Source organism: Phyllobates terribilis, unplaced genomic scaffold (assembly GCF_046119375.1).
Source record: "Phyllobates terribilis strain yellow unplaced genomic scaffold, ASM4611937v1 Scaffold_7__3_contigs__length_470593459, whole genome shotgun sequence".
Classification (NCBI taxonomy): Eukaryota; Metazoa; Chordata; class Amphibia; order Anura; family Dendrobatidae; genus Phyllobates; species Phyllobates terribilis.
The window spans coordinates 409,502,995-409,520,595 of record NW_027362767.1 but is presented as its reverse complement, the minus strand read 5'-3'; the positions used below and the strand labels follow the sequence as shown (position 1 = coordinate 409,520,595).

General features: G+C 44.7%; 1 protein-coding gene across 1 annotated transcript; it reads left to right on the top strand.

Annotated features, from left to right (window-relative positions):
• The first annotated feature begins 269 nt into the window (after window positions 1–269).
• On the top strand, window positions 270–15,686 carry LOC141155545 (olfactory receptor 6C74-like). Its single transcript, XM_073642411.1, has 3 exons — window positions 270–1,172; window positions 3,881–3,946; window positions 15,531–15,686. The coding sequence occupies exons 1-3, from the start codon at window positions 270–272 to the stop codon at window positions 15,684–15,686; spliced, it is 1,125 nt and encodes a 374-aa protein (XP_073498512.1).
• The last annotated feature ends 1,915 nt before the right edge of the window (window positions 15,687–17,601 follow it).

The following is a 17,601-nucleotide window of genomic DNA, read 5'->3' as shown; positions in this document are numbered from 1 at the left end:
TATAAAAATGCAATTATAAATATGTCATACTTTATGCCAGATGAGTTAACCACGACTATTTATCTCATAATTTTTAACTTTTGCTGTAAGTACTAAATAATAGTGTGTTGAATTTATTAATGTTTTACGCCAATGAAATGTCTCAATTTGTGCAAATATTTTGGCACACATGCAATGATTATTGTCACATAGACTTTTTTCAGCATTGTTTATTTTATCAATGTTACTGTGGTCTTGAAATTTTGAATTGATTTAATTTCATAAAGGTCATGAATAATAGAAATATGAGTACAACAACTTCTTTCATCATTACCGGGATCTCAGATGAGCCTTTAATGCAATTTTTTGTTTTCCTCCTGATCCTGCTCATTTATCTCATCACTCTCGGAGGTAATATCTCCATCTTCCTCCTTGTTTGTCTGGATCACCATCTCCATACACCTATGTACTTTTTCTTGGCCAACTTGTCCATCTTGGACATTAGTTGTTCCACTATAACTCTTCAGAAAATTATTTTTTCTTTTAAATCAGGAGATCACTCTGTCCCGATTCTTGAATGTTTTGTGCAGATTTTTGTGTTTTTAGGATTCACTGCTGATGAGCTGTTGGTTTTAACAGCTATGAGTTATGATCGCTATGTTGCTATCTGTAACCCTTTACGTTACCATCTTGTCATGAACTTTAAACTGTGTTCCCTTTTGGTCTTTTTATGTTGGCTTTTTGGTTTTCTTGAAAGCATACCTACTTTTGTGGGAATCTATAAAATAACATGTTTTAAATCCTTCAAGATGGACCATTTCTTCTGTGACATTATGCCTGTCCTGAAGTTGTCATGCAGTGACACATCTTTCCTTCAGCTCTATATTCTCACTGTAGGGTGGTTTCTTACTGGTTTTACCCCCTTTGCTCTTACATTCATCTCCTATATCTTTATAATTGGCACCATTTTGTCTATACATTCTAGCAAAGGCAGACGAAAAGCCTTCTACACATGCTCCTCGCATCTTACGGTGGTCATCTGTCTTTATGTTTCTCTTGTCTTGCAATATCTGAGGCCAACTTCATCCATCAATTTAGGTTCCAATAAATATTTCTCTTTGTTTAATGCAGCTGCTGTCCCTATACTGAACCCCCTGATCTACAGCCTAAAGAATAAAGATGTAAAAGCTTCTGTTAGGAGAAAAATAGGGATGAGTAGACCTGTGGATGTTCGAGTTCGTCGGGTTCGGCTGAACTTGAGTTAAAAGTTCAGTTCGGTATGCGAATGTTACCCTGAACACTATAGAAGTTTGGTGCTTTAAAATGGCTGTAAAATAGTCATAATAAGGGCTAGGGACTGCAAAAGGAAGCCCTGCAAACACATTTGGACAGGGAAATTACTTAAAATAAAATAGAATCCCCCAAAAAAGGACAAATTTGGGACTAATCTAAAAAGTTTCTGAAGTGGATTGGATTAAATTTTTTTTGAAAATGGAGCCCTGTACCACAACGGCTGCGTACATACAGATGGTAGAGTGAAACTGCAAATGGTCATTAAATCAGTCAATTTGGATTAAATGTTTTGAATTGCAGGCTACAGATTGGCATATAATTATGAACCGGTAAAGGAATGCGTGGAATGCCTGACAGAGGAACCTCATGGGCCCTCAAGCACTTACCCATCTCCTGAGCAACCCTTTGCTTTGCTTTGGGTGCATTGGTTGATGAGGCAGGATGGCCGTGGTGTCCTATGGAGGCCATTCACCTCACCTTTGGTATGCAAGGAGTGTTTTCTCTCCTCCTGCCATTTCTCGAACTGCCCGCACAGTGAGCTGCTCTCCCATCTGACCACACCCTTGTGCCGTACAGGCTCCATTCCATGCTGGTGTCCTTGGAGTACAGTGGATAAGGTTTTGATGGAGCCGCATAAACGCGTACCACATCCAAGGAGGCAGCCTGATAAATCAGTACTACTTCCAAGGAAGGCAGCAGTCAAGCAAATTAACCACTACTCAGGTAAGTAAAGGGAAATCCAGCACCGCCATCCGTCGATAAAAAAATAATATATTTTATTAATACTCCATTAGTGTTGAGCCACCCCCGTAGTGTTCGGGTTCGGTTCGGTTCGTCGAACACCGGGATGTTCGAGGAACTGTTCGTCGAACTGTTCGTCGAACACCTTAGAACACCGTCGAACACCGTTAAAACCAATGGCAGGCAAACAAAAACACATAGGAACACATAGAAAACACCTTCAAAGGTGTCCAAAAGCTGACAAACTGCTCAGAAGACGCTTTCTTTAAAAAAGCCGGCCGGCAATTCAGCAGCGGCATACACCGGTACCCGACAATTTAGACATGAAGGAATAGAGCATCACACATAGATTAGATAGATAGAAACATGTCAGTCACATATATATGAAGTACAGTGACAGTGTTGCTTACTGTACTTGTCATTTAGTGTAAAGGATTTATTAAAAAATATAATAGTGTTTTCGTGCACCGTCTCTTTAAAAAAGCCGGCCGGCAATTCAGCAGCGGTACCCGACAATTTATAACAGACAGAATACAGCTTCACACATAGATTAGATAGATAGAAACATGTCAGTCACATATATATGAAGTACTGTGACAGTGTTGCTTACTGTACTTGTCATTTACTGCAAAGAATTTATTTAAAAAAATAATAGTGTTTTCATGCACCGTCTCTTTAAAAAAGCCGGCTGGCAATTCAGCATCTGTACCCGACAATTTAGAATAGAAGGAATAGAGAATCACACATAGATTAGATAGATAAAAACATGTCAGCCACATATATACGAAGTACAGTGACAGTGTTGCTTACTGTACTTGTCATTTAGTGTAAAGGATTTATTAAAAAATATAATAGTGTTTTCGTGCACCGTCTCTTTAAAAAAGCCGGCCGGCAATTCAGCAGCGGTACCCGACAATTTATAACAGACAGAATAGAGCTTCACACATAGATTAGATAGATAGAAATATGTCAGTCACATATATATGAAGTACTGTGACAGTGTTGCTTACTGTACTTGTCATTTACTGCAAAGGATTTATTAAAAAAAATAATAGTGTTTTCATGCACCGTCTCTTTAAAAAAGCCGGCCGGCAATTCAGCATCTGTACCCGACAATTTATAACAGACAGAATAGAGCTTCACACATAGATTAGATAGATAGAAACATGTCAGTCACATATATAATAAGTACAGTGACAGTGTTGGTTACTGTACTTGTCATTTAGTATTAAAATAAAGGATTTATTATTAAAAAAAATTGGCGTGGGGTTCCCCGTAATTTTAGTCTCTAGCGGAGGTTAAGCAGACAGCTGGGGCAGATGTTTGAAGCCTGGGAAGGGGGTAATACCCACGGAGCTTCCCAGGCTACTAATATCAGCCCCCAGCTGAATACCTAGCCTTTACTAGCTATTAAAATGGAGGACCCCCCCAAAAAAATGACGTGGGGTCCCCCCTAATTTAATAGCTAGCAAAGGCTAGGCAGACAGCTGGGGGCTGATATTAATAGCCCAGGAAGGGAGCCATGAATATTGGCCCCCTCCCAGGCTAGAAACACCAGCCCTCAGCCGCCCCAGAAATGGCGCATCCATAGGATGCGCCAATTCTGGCACTTAGCCTCGCTCTTCCACGCTGCCCTGGTGCGGTGGCAGGGGTAATAGGGTTGGGGTTGATGTCAGCTTATAATGCCAGCTGACATCAAGCCCAGGTTAGTAATGGAGAGGCGTCTATAAGACACCCCCATTACTAACCCCATAGTCAAAGTTAAAAAAAAAACACAAACACCCAGAATAAAGTCCTTTAATTGAAATAAAGACACAATTCTTTATTGTTCTAAATTAAACCATACTTACCATCACGCCCATTCCAGCTGAAGCCAACGATCTCCTGCAATAAAAGAAAAATAATAAAGCAACCTCATCCTTACCTTTCCATGGTTCCCAGGACAGCTCCAGCTCTGCTACATCGAGATGACAGGCTGGACCGCAGCAGAACGCTGCCATCCAGCTTGCCATGCCGCACACACTGAGAAGCGCAGGCATGCTTGCGCTCCTCAGTGTCTGACTGTGACGGCATCCAGATGAGCCGACAATGAACTCGGCTCACCTCATGTACGTCACTGACAGCGTGGGAAAATTCTCCTGCACTCAGCGCTTCAGCGTGAGAATTTTCCCACGCTGTCAGTGACGTGCATGAGGTGAGCCGAGTTCATTGGACATGACCTCGGCTCATCTGGATGCCGTCACAGCCAGACACTGAGTAGCGCAAGCATGCCTGCGCTTCTCAGTGTCTGCGGGATGACAGGCTGGATGGCAGCGTTCTGCTGCGGTCCAGCCTGTCATCTCGATGTAGCAGAGCTGAAGCTGTCGTGGGAGCCATGGAAAGGTAAGGATGATGTTGCTTTATTATTTTACTTTTATTGCAGGAGATCATTGGCTTCAGCTGGAATGGGCGTGGCGGTAAGTATGGTTTAATTTAGAACAATAAAGAATTGTGTGTTTATTTCAATTAAAGGACTTTTTTCTGGGTGTTTGTGTTTTTTTTAAATACTTTACTAGAAATTCATGGTGGTCATGTCTAATATTGGCGTGACCCCATGAATTTCGGGCTTAGGGCCAGCTGATAATGCCAAGATGGCCTTAACCCCTTTATTACCCAGTGAGCCACCGCACCAGGGCCCTGGATGAGTTGGGTACAGCGCCAGAAGATGGCGCTTCTATGAACGCGCCATTTTCCGGGGCGGCTGCGGACTGCAATTTGCAGCGGGTGGGGCCCAGAAAGCTTGGGCCTCCCTGCGCTGCAGATTCCAGCCCCCAGCTGCCTAGTTGTACCTGGCTGGACACAAAAATAGGGCGAAGCTCCACGTATTTTTTTTTTAAATTCATGAAATTCATGGAATAATTAAGAAAAAAAGGGCTTCCCTATATTGTTGTGTCCGGCTAGGTACAAATAGGCAGCTGGTGGTTGGGAGCAGCCCGTTCCTGCCTGCTGTACCTGACTGGACACAAATATAGGGCGAAGCCCCACATCAATTTTTTTTTCATTATTTCATGAATTTCCTGAAATAATTTTAAAAAAATTGACGTGGGGCTTCGCCCTATATTTGTGTCCAGTCAGGTACAGCAGGCAGGAACGGGCTGCCCCCAACCACCAGCTGCCTATTTGTACCTGGCCAGACACAACAATATAGGGAAGCCCTTTTTTAAAAAAATTATTTCATGAAATAATTAAAAAAAAATTGACGTGGGGCTTCGCACTATATTTGTGTCCAGCCAGGTACAGCAGGCAGGAACGGGCTGCCCCCAACCACCAGCTGCCTATTTGTACCTGGTTGGACACAACAATATAGGGAAGCCCTTTTTTTCTTAATTATTCCATGAATTTCATGAAATAATTTTAAAAAAAAATGCGTGGGGCTTCGCCCTATTTTTGTGCCCAGCCAGGTACAACTAGGCAGCTGGGGGCTGGAATCTGCAGCGCAGGGAGGCCCAAGCTTTCTGGACCCCACCCGCTGCATATTGCAGTCCGCAGCCGCCCCGGAAAATGGCGCGTTCATAGAAGCGCCATCTTCTGGCGCTGTACCCAACTCATCCAGGGCCCTGGTGCGGTGGCTCACTGGGTAATAAAGGGGTTAAGGCCAGCTTGGCATTATCAGCTGGCCCTAAGCCCGAAATTCATGGGGTCACGCCAATATTAGACATGACCACCATGAATTTCTAGTAAAGTATTTAAAAAAACACAACACCCAGAATAAAGTCCTTTAATTGAAATAAACACACAATTCTTTATTGTTCTAAATTAAACCATACTTACCGTCACGCCCATTCCAGCTGAAGCCAATGTCTTCTGCAATAAAAGTAAAATAATAAAGCAACCTCATCCTTACCTTTCCATGGTTCCCACGACAGCTTCAGCTCTGCTACATCGAGATGACAGGCTGGACCGCAGCAGAACGCTGCCATCCAGCCTGTCATCCCGCGGACACTCAGAAGCGCAGGCATGCTTGCGCTCCTCAGTGTCTCGCTGTGACGGCATAAAGATGAGACAAGCTCATGTCCAATGAACTCAGCGCACCTCATGCACGTCACTGACAGCGTGGGAGAATTCTCCTGCACTCAGCACTTCAGCGTGAAAATTCTCCCACGCTGTCAGTGACGTACATGAGGTCAGCTGAGTTCATTGGACATGAATGAGCTCACCTCATGCACGTCACTGACAGCGTGGGAAAATTCTCACGCTGAAGCGCTGAGTGCAGGAGAATTTTCCCACGCTGTCAGTGACGTGCATGAGGTGAGCTCATTCATGTCCAATGATCTCAGCTGACCTCATGTACGTCACTGACAGCGTGGGAGAATTTTCACGCTGAAGTGCTGAGTGCAGGAGAATTCTCCCACGCTGTCAGTGACGTGCATGAGGTGCGCCGAGTTCATTGGACATGAGCTTGTCTCATCTTTATGCCGTCACAGCGAGACACTGAGGAGCGCAAGCATGCCTGCGCTTCTGAGTGTCCGCGGGATGACAGGCTGGATGGCAGCGTTCTGCTGCGGTCCAGCCTGTCATCTCGATGTAGCAGAGCTGAAGCTGTCGTGGGAACCATGGAAAGGTAAGGATGAGGTTGCTTTATTATTTTATTTTTATTGCAGGAGATCGTTGGCTTCAGCTGGAATGGGCGTGACGGTAAGTATGGTTTAATTTAGAACAATAAAGGAATGTGTCTTTATTTCAATTAAAGGACTTTATTCTGGGTGTTTGTGTTTTCTTTTAACTTTGACTATGGGGTTAGTAATGGGGGTGTCTTATAGACGCCTCTCCATTACTAACCTGGGCTTGATGTCAGCTGGCATTATAAGCTGACATCAACCCCAACCCTATTACCCCCTGCCACCGCACCAGGGCAGCGTGGAAGAGCGAGGCTAAGTGCCAGAATTGGCGCATCCTATGGATGCGCCATTTCTGGGGCGGCTGACGGCTGGTGTTTCTAGCCTGGGAGGGGGCCAATATTCATGGTTCCCTTCCTGGGCTATTAATATCAGCCCCCAGCTGTCTGCCTAGCCTTTGCTAGCTATTAAATTAGGGGGGACCCCACGTCATTTTTTTGGGGGGTCCCCCATTTTAATAGCTAGTAAAGGCTAGGTATTCAGCTGGGGGCTGATATTAGTAGTAGGGGAAGCTCCGTGGGTATTACCCCCTTCCCAGGCTTCAAACATCTGCCCCAGCTGTCTGCTTAACCTCCGCTAGAGACTAAAATTACGGGGAACCCCACGCCAATTTTTTTTAAAAATAAATCCTTTATTTTAATACTAAATGACAAGTACAGTAACCAACACTGTCACTGTACTTATTATATATGTGACTGACATGTTTCTATCTATCTAATCTATGTGTGAAGCTCTATTCTGTCTGTTATAAATTGTCGGGTACAGATGCTGAATTGCCGGCCGGCTTTTTTAAAGAGACGGTGCATGAAAACACTATTATTTTTTTTAATAAATCCTTTGCAGTAAATGACAAGTACAGTAAGCAACACTGTCACAGTACTTCATATATATGTGACTGACATGTTTCTATCTATCTAATCTATGTGTGAAGCTCTATTCTGTCTGTTATAAATTGTCGGGTACCGCTGCTGAATTGCCGGCCGGCTTTTTTAAAGAGACGGTGCACGAAAACACTATTATATTTTTTAATAAATCCTTTACACTAAATGACAAGTACAGTAAGCAACACTGTCACTGTACTTCGTATATATGTGGCTGACATGTTTCTATCTATCTAATCTATGTGTGATTCTCTATTCCTTCTATTCTAAATTGTCGGGTACAGATGCTGAATTGCCGGCCGGCTTTTTTAAAGAGACGGTGCATGAAAACACTATTATTTTTTTTGATAAATCCTTTACACTAAATGACAAGTACAGTAAGCAACACTGTCACTGTACTTCTTATATGTGTGACTGACATGTTTCTATCTATCTAATCTATTTGTGATTCTCTATTCTTTCTGTTCTAAATTGTCGGGTACCGGTGTATGCCGCTGCTGAATTGCCGGCTTTTCATGTTTCACTGTGAGCACTGTTCCCATCGATTTGGGCAATCACTGTAATGCCACAACCACCATGGCTGTGGCATTACAGTGAGTGGCAGACAATCCCTGCATGATTGGTGCTCTAAATAGCGCCAGACATGCAGGACACGCTTTTGGTGCACGAACAGTTATCGAACATAACCTCGAACAGCCGAATTTTTTGCAAATCGTTCGGGTTCGTCGAACAACTCGAACACCGCCCAAAACAGCTCGAATTTGAGATTGGCGAACAGTTCTAGTCGAACACCGCTCATCTCTATACTCCATTAAAAAACAAACGGAATAAAGTTGGGCAGAAAGCTTAAAATCTGACGTGTTTTAAGCGGAAAAGCCGCCCTTAATCATAGCATAAAGAAAATTAATTACATAGAAGATATATATGGAAACCAAAAGCCAATCACAAGAAAAAAAATAATTAGCCAATCCACAATATGCAATTTACATATATGCATATATATACATTTATAGACTACAGGATACAACTACAAGAAGATCAACCATTTAGCGATACTGTACATGACATTAGTATAGTATAAATAATAATACTGCAAAAGCAAAAAGTGAATAGAGAAAAAAATATAAAAACACTTAATAAATAGATGAAAAAATAGATCAAAAGCAGCACAAGAAAAAGATTTTTGTGAAAAAAGGTGCAAAGCCCCCCAGGTACACACTAGTCCTTTGTATATCCAAGAAAAAGAATGGAGGCAGCACTCAAACTGATGATGAAAAATTGTCTTTTAATAGCCCCTGTGGCTGTAGCTACAGCCACATGGGCTATTAAAAGACAATTTTTTTCATCATCAGTTTGAGTGCTGCCTCCATTCTTTTTCTTTAATAAATATATGGCTACCCATGTAGACTGTTGGATACAACTACATAAAGATCAACCATTTAAAGGTACATGACATTAGTATAGTATTGCATAGTATAATAAGTTAATAAAAAACAGAGAGGAACACCTTTACAATAACAGATATAAAATAAAAGAGTCATCTTCATGTCCCATTATATTTTCCACCGCATGCAGTCTTCAATTCAATAAAATCAAAACCATTATCGCCAAATACCCTCCTTTGCTTTTTCTATACTATACTAATGTCATGTACCTTTAATGGTTGATCTTCATGTAGTTGTATCCAACAATCTACACAGATATCTATATATTTACTAGGTTTTTGTTTTTTATCTCTATTGATTTTTTGCTTTTGCAGTATTATTGTTTATATTATACTAATGTCATGTATCGCTAAATGGTTGATCTTCTTGTAGTTGTATCCTGTAGTCTATACATGTATAAATATATGCAAATTGCATGTTTTGGATTGGCTAATTGTTTTTTTTCTTGTGATTAGCTTTTGGTTTCTATATATATCTTCTGTGTAATTCATTTTCTTTATGCTATGATTAAGGGCGGCTTTTGCGCTTGAAACGCGTCGGATTTTAAGTTTTTTTCACAACTTCCTTCCTTTTGCTTTTTTTAATGGATTATTAATAAAATATAATAGTTTTTTATCGACAGATGCCAGTGCTGGATTTCCATTCACTCGTTCCTGATGATTGTTTCAGCTGAGTACAGCACTCTCTGTTTGACTTATATCAAGCATGGATAACAATTATCCAGCTACGTCCTGTCCCAATGCTCAGCAGAACAAAAATAAAAAATAATATGCTTGAACCTGTGGTCCGTTTACTGGAGTTCATGTAATGTAGGGTATGAAATGATTTGGTGCCTACCTACACACAAATGTAGTGTTTGAAAGTATCTTGGTGCCTACCTGCACTTGATTAAAATGTGCCAGCACTGTGATGCAAGCTTCAAGAGTGTTTACCTGAGGGAGCTTGGGGTCAAATATGGAAACTTGCCACAGTAGACGAACACAGAAAAACCTAAGGAAACACAGCAAAAAAAAAGAGTGGTCAGAGAGTGTAAAGGAAAAAATCCTATAACGGATTGTAGAAGATGTTGAAAAGGTCAGAATGTCTCTAGTGGGGTGAATGGGGTCTGTATGTGTCTCAGTAGTAGCTGTTCATGAGTGAGCAATGTGATGGGTTACAAGACAATGGTCTGAAGTCTAAAGGTGAGCAGTGAAAGAATGGTGATGAGGAGCTGATTGAAGGGAGATGGGTAGAGAATCCTCTATAGTTGATAGGGTGCTGCATGAATGTTTTGACAATGAACTAGACTGAGTTTATCAGACAGAACCATCACTACCTCCTGCCTACAAAGGACCGGTAGGGTGGACATGTACAGAATGCAGAATGAAGAGACAGTTGCTTAAATTGTGGTACACCTTGATCCAAGCCCAATTTCCTGAATAGTCCGAATGTTGGGGTGTATATAAATATATATATATATATATATATATATATATATATATATATATATATATACAGTACAGACCAAAAGTTTGGACACACCTTCTCATTTAAAGATTTTTCTGTATTTTCTTGACTATGAAAATTGTACATTCACACTGAAGGCATCAAAACTATGAATTAACACATGTGGAATTATATACTTAACAAAAAAGTGTGAAACAACTGAAAATATGTCTTATATTCTAGGTTCTTCAAAGTAGCCAACTTTTGCTTTGATGACTGCTTTGCACACTCTTGGAATTCTGTTGATTGGCTTCAAGAGGTAGTCACCGGAAATGGCCTTCCAACAATCTTGAAGGAGTTCCCAGAGATGCTTAGCACTTGGCCCTTTTGCCTTCACTCTCTGGTCCAGCTCACCCCAAACCATTTCGATTGGGTTCAGGTCTGGTGACTGTGGAGGCCAGGTCATCTGGCGTAGCACCCCATCACTCTCCTTCTTGGTTAAATGACCCTTACACAGCCTGGAGGTGTGTTTGGGGTCATTGTCCTGTTGAAAAATAAATGATGGTCCAACTAAACGCAAACCGGATGGAATAGCATGCCGCTGCAAGATGCTGTGGTAGCCATGCTGGTTCAGTATGCCTTCTATTTTGAATAAATCCCCAACAGTGTCACCAGCAAAGCACCCCCACACCATCACACCTCCTCCTCCATGCTTCACGGTGGGAACCAGGCATGTAGAGTCCATCCGTTCACCTTTTCTGCGTTGCACAAAGACATGGTGGTTGGAACCAAAGATCTCAAATTTGGACTCATCAGACCAAAGCACAGATTTCCACTGGTCTAATGTCCATTCCTTGTGTTCTTTAGCCCAAACAAGTCTCTTCTGCTTGTTGCCAGTCCTTAGCAGTGGTTTCCTAGCAGCTATTTTACCATGAAGGCCTGCTGCACAAAGTCTCCTCTTAACAGTTGTTGTAGAGATGTGTCTGCTGCTAGAACTCTGTGTGGCATTGACCTGGTCTCTAATCTGAGCTGCTGTTAACCTGCAATTTCTGAGGCTGGTGACTCGGATAAACTTATCCTCAGAAGCAGAGGTGACTCTTGGTCTTCCTTTCCTGGGGCGGTCCTCATGTGAGCCAGTTTCTTTGTAGCGCTTGATGGTTTTTGCAACTGGACTTGGGGACACTTTCAAAGTTTTCCCAATTTTTCGGACTGACTGACCTTCATTTCTTAAAGTAATGATGGCCACTCATTTTTCTTTACTTAGCTGCTTTTTTCTTGCTATAATACAAATTCTAACAGTCTATTCAGTAGGACTATCAGCTGTGTATCCACCAGACATCTGCACAACACAACTGATGGTCCCAACCCCATTTATAAGGCAAGAAATCCCACTTATTAAACCTGACAGGGCACACCTGTGAAGTGAAAACCATTTCCGATGACTACCTCTTGAAGCTAATCAAGAGAATGGCAAGAGTGTGCAAAGCAGTCATCAAAGCAAAAGGTGGCTACTTTGAAGAACCTAGAATATAAGACATATTTTCAGTTGTTTCACACTTTTTTGTTAAGTATATAATTCCACATGTGTTAATTCATAGTTTTGATGCCTTCAGTGTGAATGTACAATTGTCATAGTCATGAAAATACATAAAAATCTTTAAATGAGAAGGTGTGTCCAAACTTTTGGTCTGTACTGTATATATATATATATATATATACACTGCTCAAAAAAAATAAGGGGAACACTTAAACAACAGAATATAACTCCAAGTGAATCAAGCTCCTGTGAAATCAAACTGTCCACTTAGGAAGCAACACTGATTGACAATCAATTTCACATGCTGTTGTGCAAATGGAGTAGACAATAGATGGAAATTATTGGCAATTATCAAGACACACTCAATAAAGGAGTGGTTCTGCAGGTAGGGACCACAGACCACAACTCAGTACCAATGCTTTCTGGCTGATGTTTTGGTCACTTTTGAATGTTGGTCGTGCTTTCACACTCGTGGTAGCATGAGACGGACTCTACAACCCACAAAACTTGCTCAGGTAGTGCAGCTCATCCAGGATGGCACATCAATGCGAGCTGTGGCAAGAAGGTTTGCTGTGTCTGTCAGCGTAGTGTCCAGAGGCTGGAGGCGCTACCAGGAGACAGGCCAGTACACCTGTAGACGTGGAGGGGGCCGTGGGAGGGCAACAACCCAGCAGCAGGACTGCTACCTCCGCCTTTGTGCAAGGAGGAACAGGAGGAGAACTGCCAGAGCCCTTCAAAATGACCCCCAGCAAGCCACAAATGTGCATGTGTCTGTACAAACAGTTAAAAACCGACTCCATGAGGGTGGTATGAGGGCCCGACATCCACAGATGGGGGTTGTGCTCACAGCCCAACACCATGCCGGACGCTTGGCATTTGCCACGGAACTCCAGGATAGGCAAAGTCTCCACTGGTGCTCTGTGCTCTTCCCAGATGAAAGCAGGTTCACACTGAGCACATGTGACAGACATGACAGAGTCTGGAGATGCCGTGGAGAGCGATCTGCTGCCTGCAACATCCTTCAGCATGACCAGTTTGGCTGTGGGGCAGTAATGGTGTGGGGTGGCATTTCTTTGGAGGGCCGCACAGCCCTCCATGTGCTCGCCAGAGGTAGCCTGACTGCCATTAGGTACCAAGATGAGATCCTCAGACCCCTTGTGAGACCATATGCTGGTGCGGTTGGCCCTGGGTTCCTCCTAATGCAGGACAATGCCAGACCTCATGTGGCTGGAGTATGTCAGCAGTTCCTGCAAGATGAAGGCATTGAAGCTATGGACTGCCCCGCCCGTTCCCCAGACCTGAATCCAATTGAGCACATCTGGGACATCATGTCTCGCTCCATCCACCAACGTCACGTTGCACCACAGACTGTCCAGGAGTTGGCGGATGCTTTAGCCCAGGTCTGGGAGGAGATCTCACAAAAGACCATCCGCAACCTCATCAGGAGCATGCCCAGGCATTGTAGGGAGGTCAAACAGGCACGTGGAGGCCACACACAATACTGAGCCTCATTTTGACTTGTTTTAAGGACATTAAATCAAAGTTGGATCATCCTGTCGTGTTTTTTTCCACTTTAATTTTGGGGGTGACACCAAATCCAGGCCTCCATTGGTTAATAAATTTGATTTCCATTGATGATTTTTGTGTGATTTTGTTGTCGGCACATTCAACTTTGTACAGAACAAAGTATTCAATGAGAATATTTCATTCATTCAGATCTAGGATGTGTTATTTGAGTGTTCCCTTTATTTTTTTGAGCATATGTATATATATATATATATATATATATATATATATATATATATATATACACTATGTGGGGTGTGGGGAAGCAGTAGCAGTGGAATAGTGGAGCAAAGGAGGCAGCAGCTGCCTGCTGCAGCCTACACTGTTCCTACTGCTAAAGAAGATTAATATTCAGTGCTCCCCATGCCCATTGGGCCATGCATACTAGGATATGGATTAGGGGTGCCATGCATACCAGGATAAGGATGAGGGGTGTCATGCATAACAGGATAAGGATGAAGGGTGCCATGCATACCAGGATGGGGATTGCTATGCCATGCATAGCAGGATAAGAATGAGGGGTGCCATGCATACCAGGATGGGAATTGATGTGCCATGCATACCAGGATAAGGATGAGGAGTGCCATGCATTCCAGGATGGAGGGGTGCCATGCATACCAGGATGGAGGGGTGACATGCATACCAGGATGGGGATGGGGGCCTCGTATAATAGAAAGGGGGGCATATATACCAAGATGGGGGATATTAACCCCTTTATCACGATGTCAGTAATAGTATGTAGCTGCACCCTAGGCCTTATGGACCAGCTACGTACTATTACGCGCCGTCTTTAATGCGGCACTGCGACTGAAGTCGCGGTGATCGCATTAAATTTACGGCGCCATCTTACCTCCGGGTAGATGGCGCCGTCATCCCGGGGGTTGACGCAGCCCCCCTCCCGCTGCCAAGATCGCTGTGATTGGCGGTTCAATTCTGAATCGCCAATCACAGCATTTCTCACTGTTTCCGCCAATCAGATTGCCGGAAACAGTGATGTGCAGCCTAGGATCGGTGCTCCTAAGAGTACCGATCCTAGGCTGTTGCTAGGAGACCCCAGCCCTGGCCCAAACCCGCTATGATCGGTGCGATCGCCGATCACAGCGATCGCACCGATCATAATGGGACCGCGCGGTGACAGGGGGGTCATGGGGCGGTGACCGGCTTGTGACCGGCCGGTCACCTCCCTGTGACCACCTGTGAGGTATGCACACCTCCAGACAGCTCTGATAGGAGCAATCGATGATGACATCGATCGCTCCAATCAGTGTACCTGAACGGTTATAGAAAGTTTCGCCCCCAGCAGTTCGCCCCCAGCAATTTGCCCCCAGCAGTTCACCCTCGCACATTTCGCCCCTATCATTTCGCCCCCAGGAAGATTCGCCCCCGCACATTTCGCCCCCGCACGATTCGCACCCGGACCGGGGCGAACTGGGGGCGATATGTGCGGGGGCAAGACATCCTGGGGGCCAAATGCTGGGGATGAAATGTGCGGGGGCGAAATGTACCCGGGGGCAAATTGCTGGGGGCGAACTGCTGGGGGCAAACTGCTGGGGGCGAAACATCCAATTCCCGTACCTGAAAACAGGTGACAGGGCAGTCACAGGGCAGTGTCACCTCCCTGTGACCCCCTGTGATGTAGCCCAGGCCCCAGCCATCTCTGATTGGTGTGATCTATGTCATCATCGATCGCACCAATCAGAGTACCTGACTGGGAGGTGACCTGGTGGTAACCGGCCTGTGACCTGACTGTCACCGCCCTATAACCCCCCTGTGACCGCCCTGCAGATTCTCACACTTGGTGAAGATTTCTACAGAGCGGTCATACTACTGATCTCTCTGCTGGACCTTGTAGTGCCACAGCATTTGTGACACCACAAGACCTTCTCCTACCTGCTCCAGGCTCCGGTCTCCAGGCTTCGGTCTCCAGGCTCCTGCTCCGGTCTCCAGGCTCCTGCTTTGGTCTCCAGGCTCCAGTCTCAAGGCTCCAGGCTCTTGCTCCGGGTTCCAGGCTCCTGCTTGGGTCTCCAGGCTCCAGTCTCCAGGCTCCAGTCTCCAGGCTCCTGCTCCGGGCTCCAGGCTCCTGCTTGGGTCTCCAGGCTCCAGTTTCCAGGCTCCTGCTCTGGGCTCCAGGCTCCTGCTTGGGTCTCCAGGCTTTGGTCTCTAGGCTTTGGTCTCCAGGCTCCTGCTTGGGTCTCCAGGCTCCTGCTTGGGTCTCCAGGCTTCAGTCTCCAGGCTCCAATCTCCAGGTTCCGTCTCCAGGCTCCAGTCTCCAGGCTTCGGTCTCCAGGCTCCAATCTCCAGGCTCCAGTCCCCAGACTCCTGCTCGGGTCTCCAGGCTGCGGTCTCCAGGCTTCGGTCTCCAGGTTCCAGTCTCCAGGTTCCAGTCTCCAGGTTCCAGTCTCCAGGCTCCTGTCTCCAGGCTCCGGTCTTGTTGAGGATTTCTACACGGTCACACTGCTGATCTCTCTGCTGGGCCTTATAGTGCCACAGCATTTGTGACACCACAAGACCTTCTCCTACCTGCTCCAGGCTTCGGTCTCCAGGCTCCTGCTCTGGGCTCCTACTTCGGTCTCCAGGCTTCGGTCTCCAGGCTCCAGTCTCCAGGCTCCAGTCTCCGATCTCCAGGCTTCGGTCTCCAGGCTCCAGTCTCCAGGCTTCAGTCTCCAGCCTCCAGGCGCTGATCTCCAGCTTCTGCTCAGGTCTGCTGCTGATCCTGCTGCTGATTCTGCTGCTGCTGAAAGAAGAACAGAGAAGACTTTGGTAAGTGCATCTCTGATCTCCCCTCATCCACCCCAATCCCCCTCTCACCACCCCAACCCCCCCCCCTCAGTTTATTTTTTTTTGTGCGTCCTCCAGCGGCCTAGCGCTGACCTGATCAATGTCCGTGCTCGCTGTTTTTCAAAACTTTATTTTGTCCCTGTCAATTCTTTCTCCCCACCCCCACTTTGTACAACCTCTGTACGTGCATCCAACAGCCGCCGATCAGCACTCGTCACTTTTTTTCCACCTTTTTTCTTTTCTAGTGGGCGGTCGCGCTGTCCGATTGTGCGCCGTGCTGGGCCTTGCGGTGCCATAGAAGCCTGTGACACCACAATTGCCGCTCCTGCTACAGAAGACATCTAACAGAAGACATCTGACAGACGACAACTGTAAGTAGGATTTTTTGATCCCTCCTCATCCACCCCAATCCCCCTCTTCCCCTTTCCTCCTTCCCATCCCCCTTTCTGCCACAAAGTGCTGATCATTACTTGATCATTACTTAATCGCTCGACAGTTGAACGTTTCTTTTTCGTGCTTTCTGCAGCGGCCGAACGCTGATCAGTGACTGTGGCGCCCCTCAGGGTTCAGTCGCCACAGAGGTACTGCACCTCACCCAGAGGAGTGGTGCCTCCTTCTCTCAGGTAAGGAGGGAGTGCTGCCCAGAACCCCAACACCCGCATTCAACACTACACTGTGTTCCAAATTATTATGCAAATAATATTTTCTCAGATTTTCCCAAATTACCTATATGAATTGCAGTCATTGTAATTTTCCAGTCAAATAACTATTAGAGTACAATTGAAAGGTTTTTATACAAACTGCCTATGATAACAGTATATTTTTTAAAAAATAAAAAACTCAAACTGCACTCAAAATGCATGTTCCAAATTATTATGCACATCAGAGTTTTCAACCTTTTCATTTTAATAAAGAACAAAAAAAGGGTCATTTTTGAAATTATAAGCATTAGCAGGTTATTACAAACTGAAATCAAACAGTTTTCAACTCAAAACTTTATTCTAGGTGATGTTACATTTGCACATAGGACCCCTTGTTCGAAAGGAGCTTCTGAACTCTCTCGTCCATTGAATTTGTCAGGTTTTGGATGGTTTCTGCTTTAATTGTTTTGCATGAGGACAAAATACCCTCCCAGAGCTGTTGCTTAGATGTGAACTGCCTCCCGCTATCATAGACACTCCTTTTGATGATGCTCCAGAGGTTCTCAATGGGGTTGAGGTCAGGGGAGCATGGGTGCCACACCATAAGTTTGTCCCCTTTTATGCCCATAGCAGCCAGAGATGCAGATGTGTTATGTGCAG

Excerpts from the sequence above, each read along its gene's own strand:
- LOC141155545 (XM_073642411.1), top strand. The coding sequence starts at position 270 with ATGAATAATAGAAATATGAGTACAACAACTTCTTTCATCATTACCGGG. Across the intron at positions 1,173-3,880 it reads ATAAAGATGTAAAAGCTTCT|CTGAAGCCAACGATCTCCTG; the intron begins GTTAGGAGAAAA and ends CGCCCATTCCAG. Across the intron at positions 3,947-15,530 it reads CTCATCCTTACCTTTCCATG|GCTCCTGCTTGGGTCTCCAG; the intron begins GTTCCCAGGACA and ends TCCGGGTTCCAG.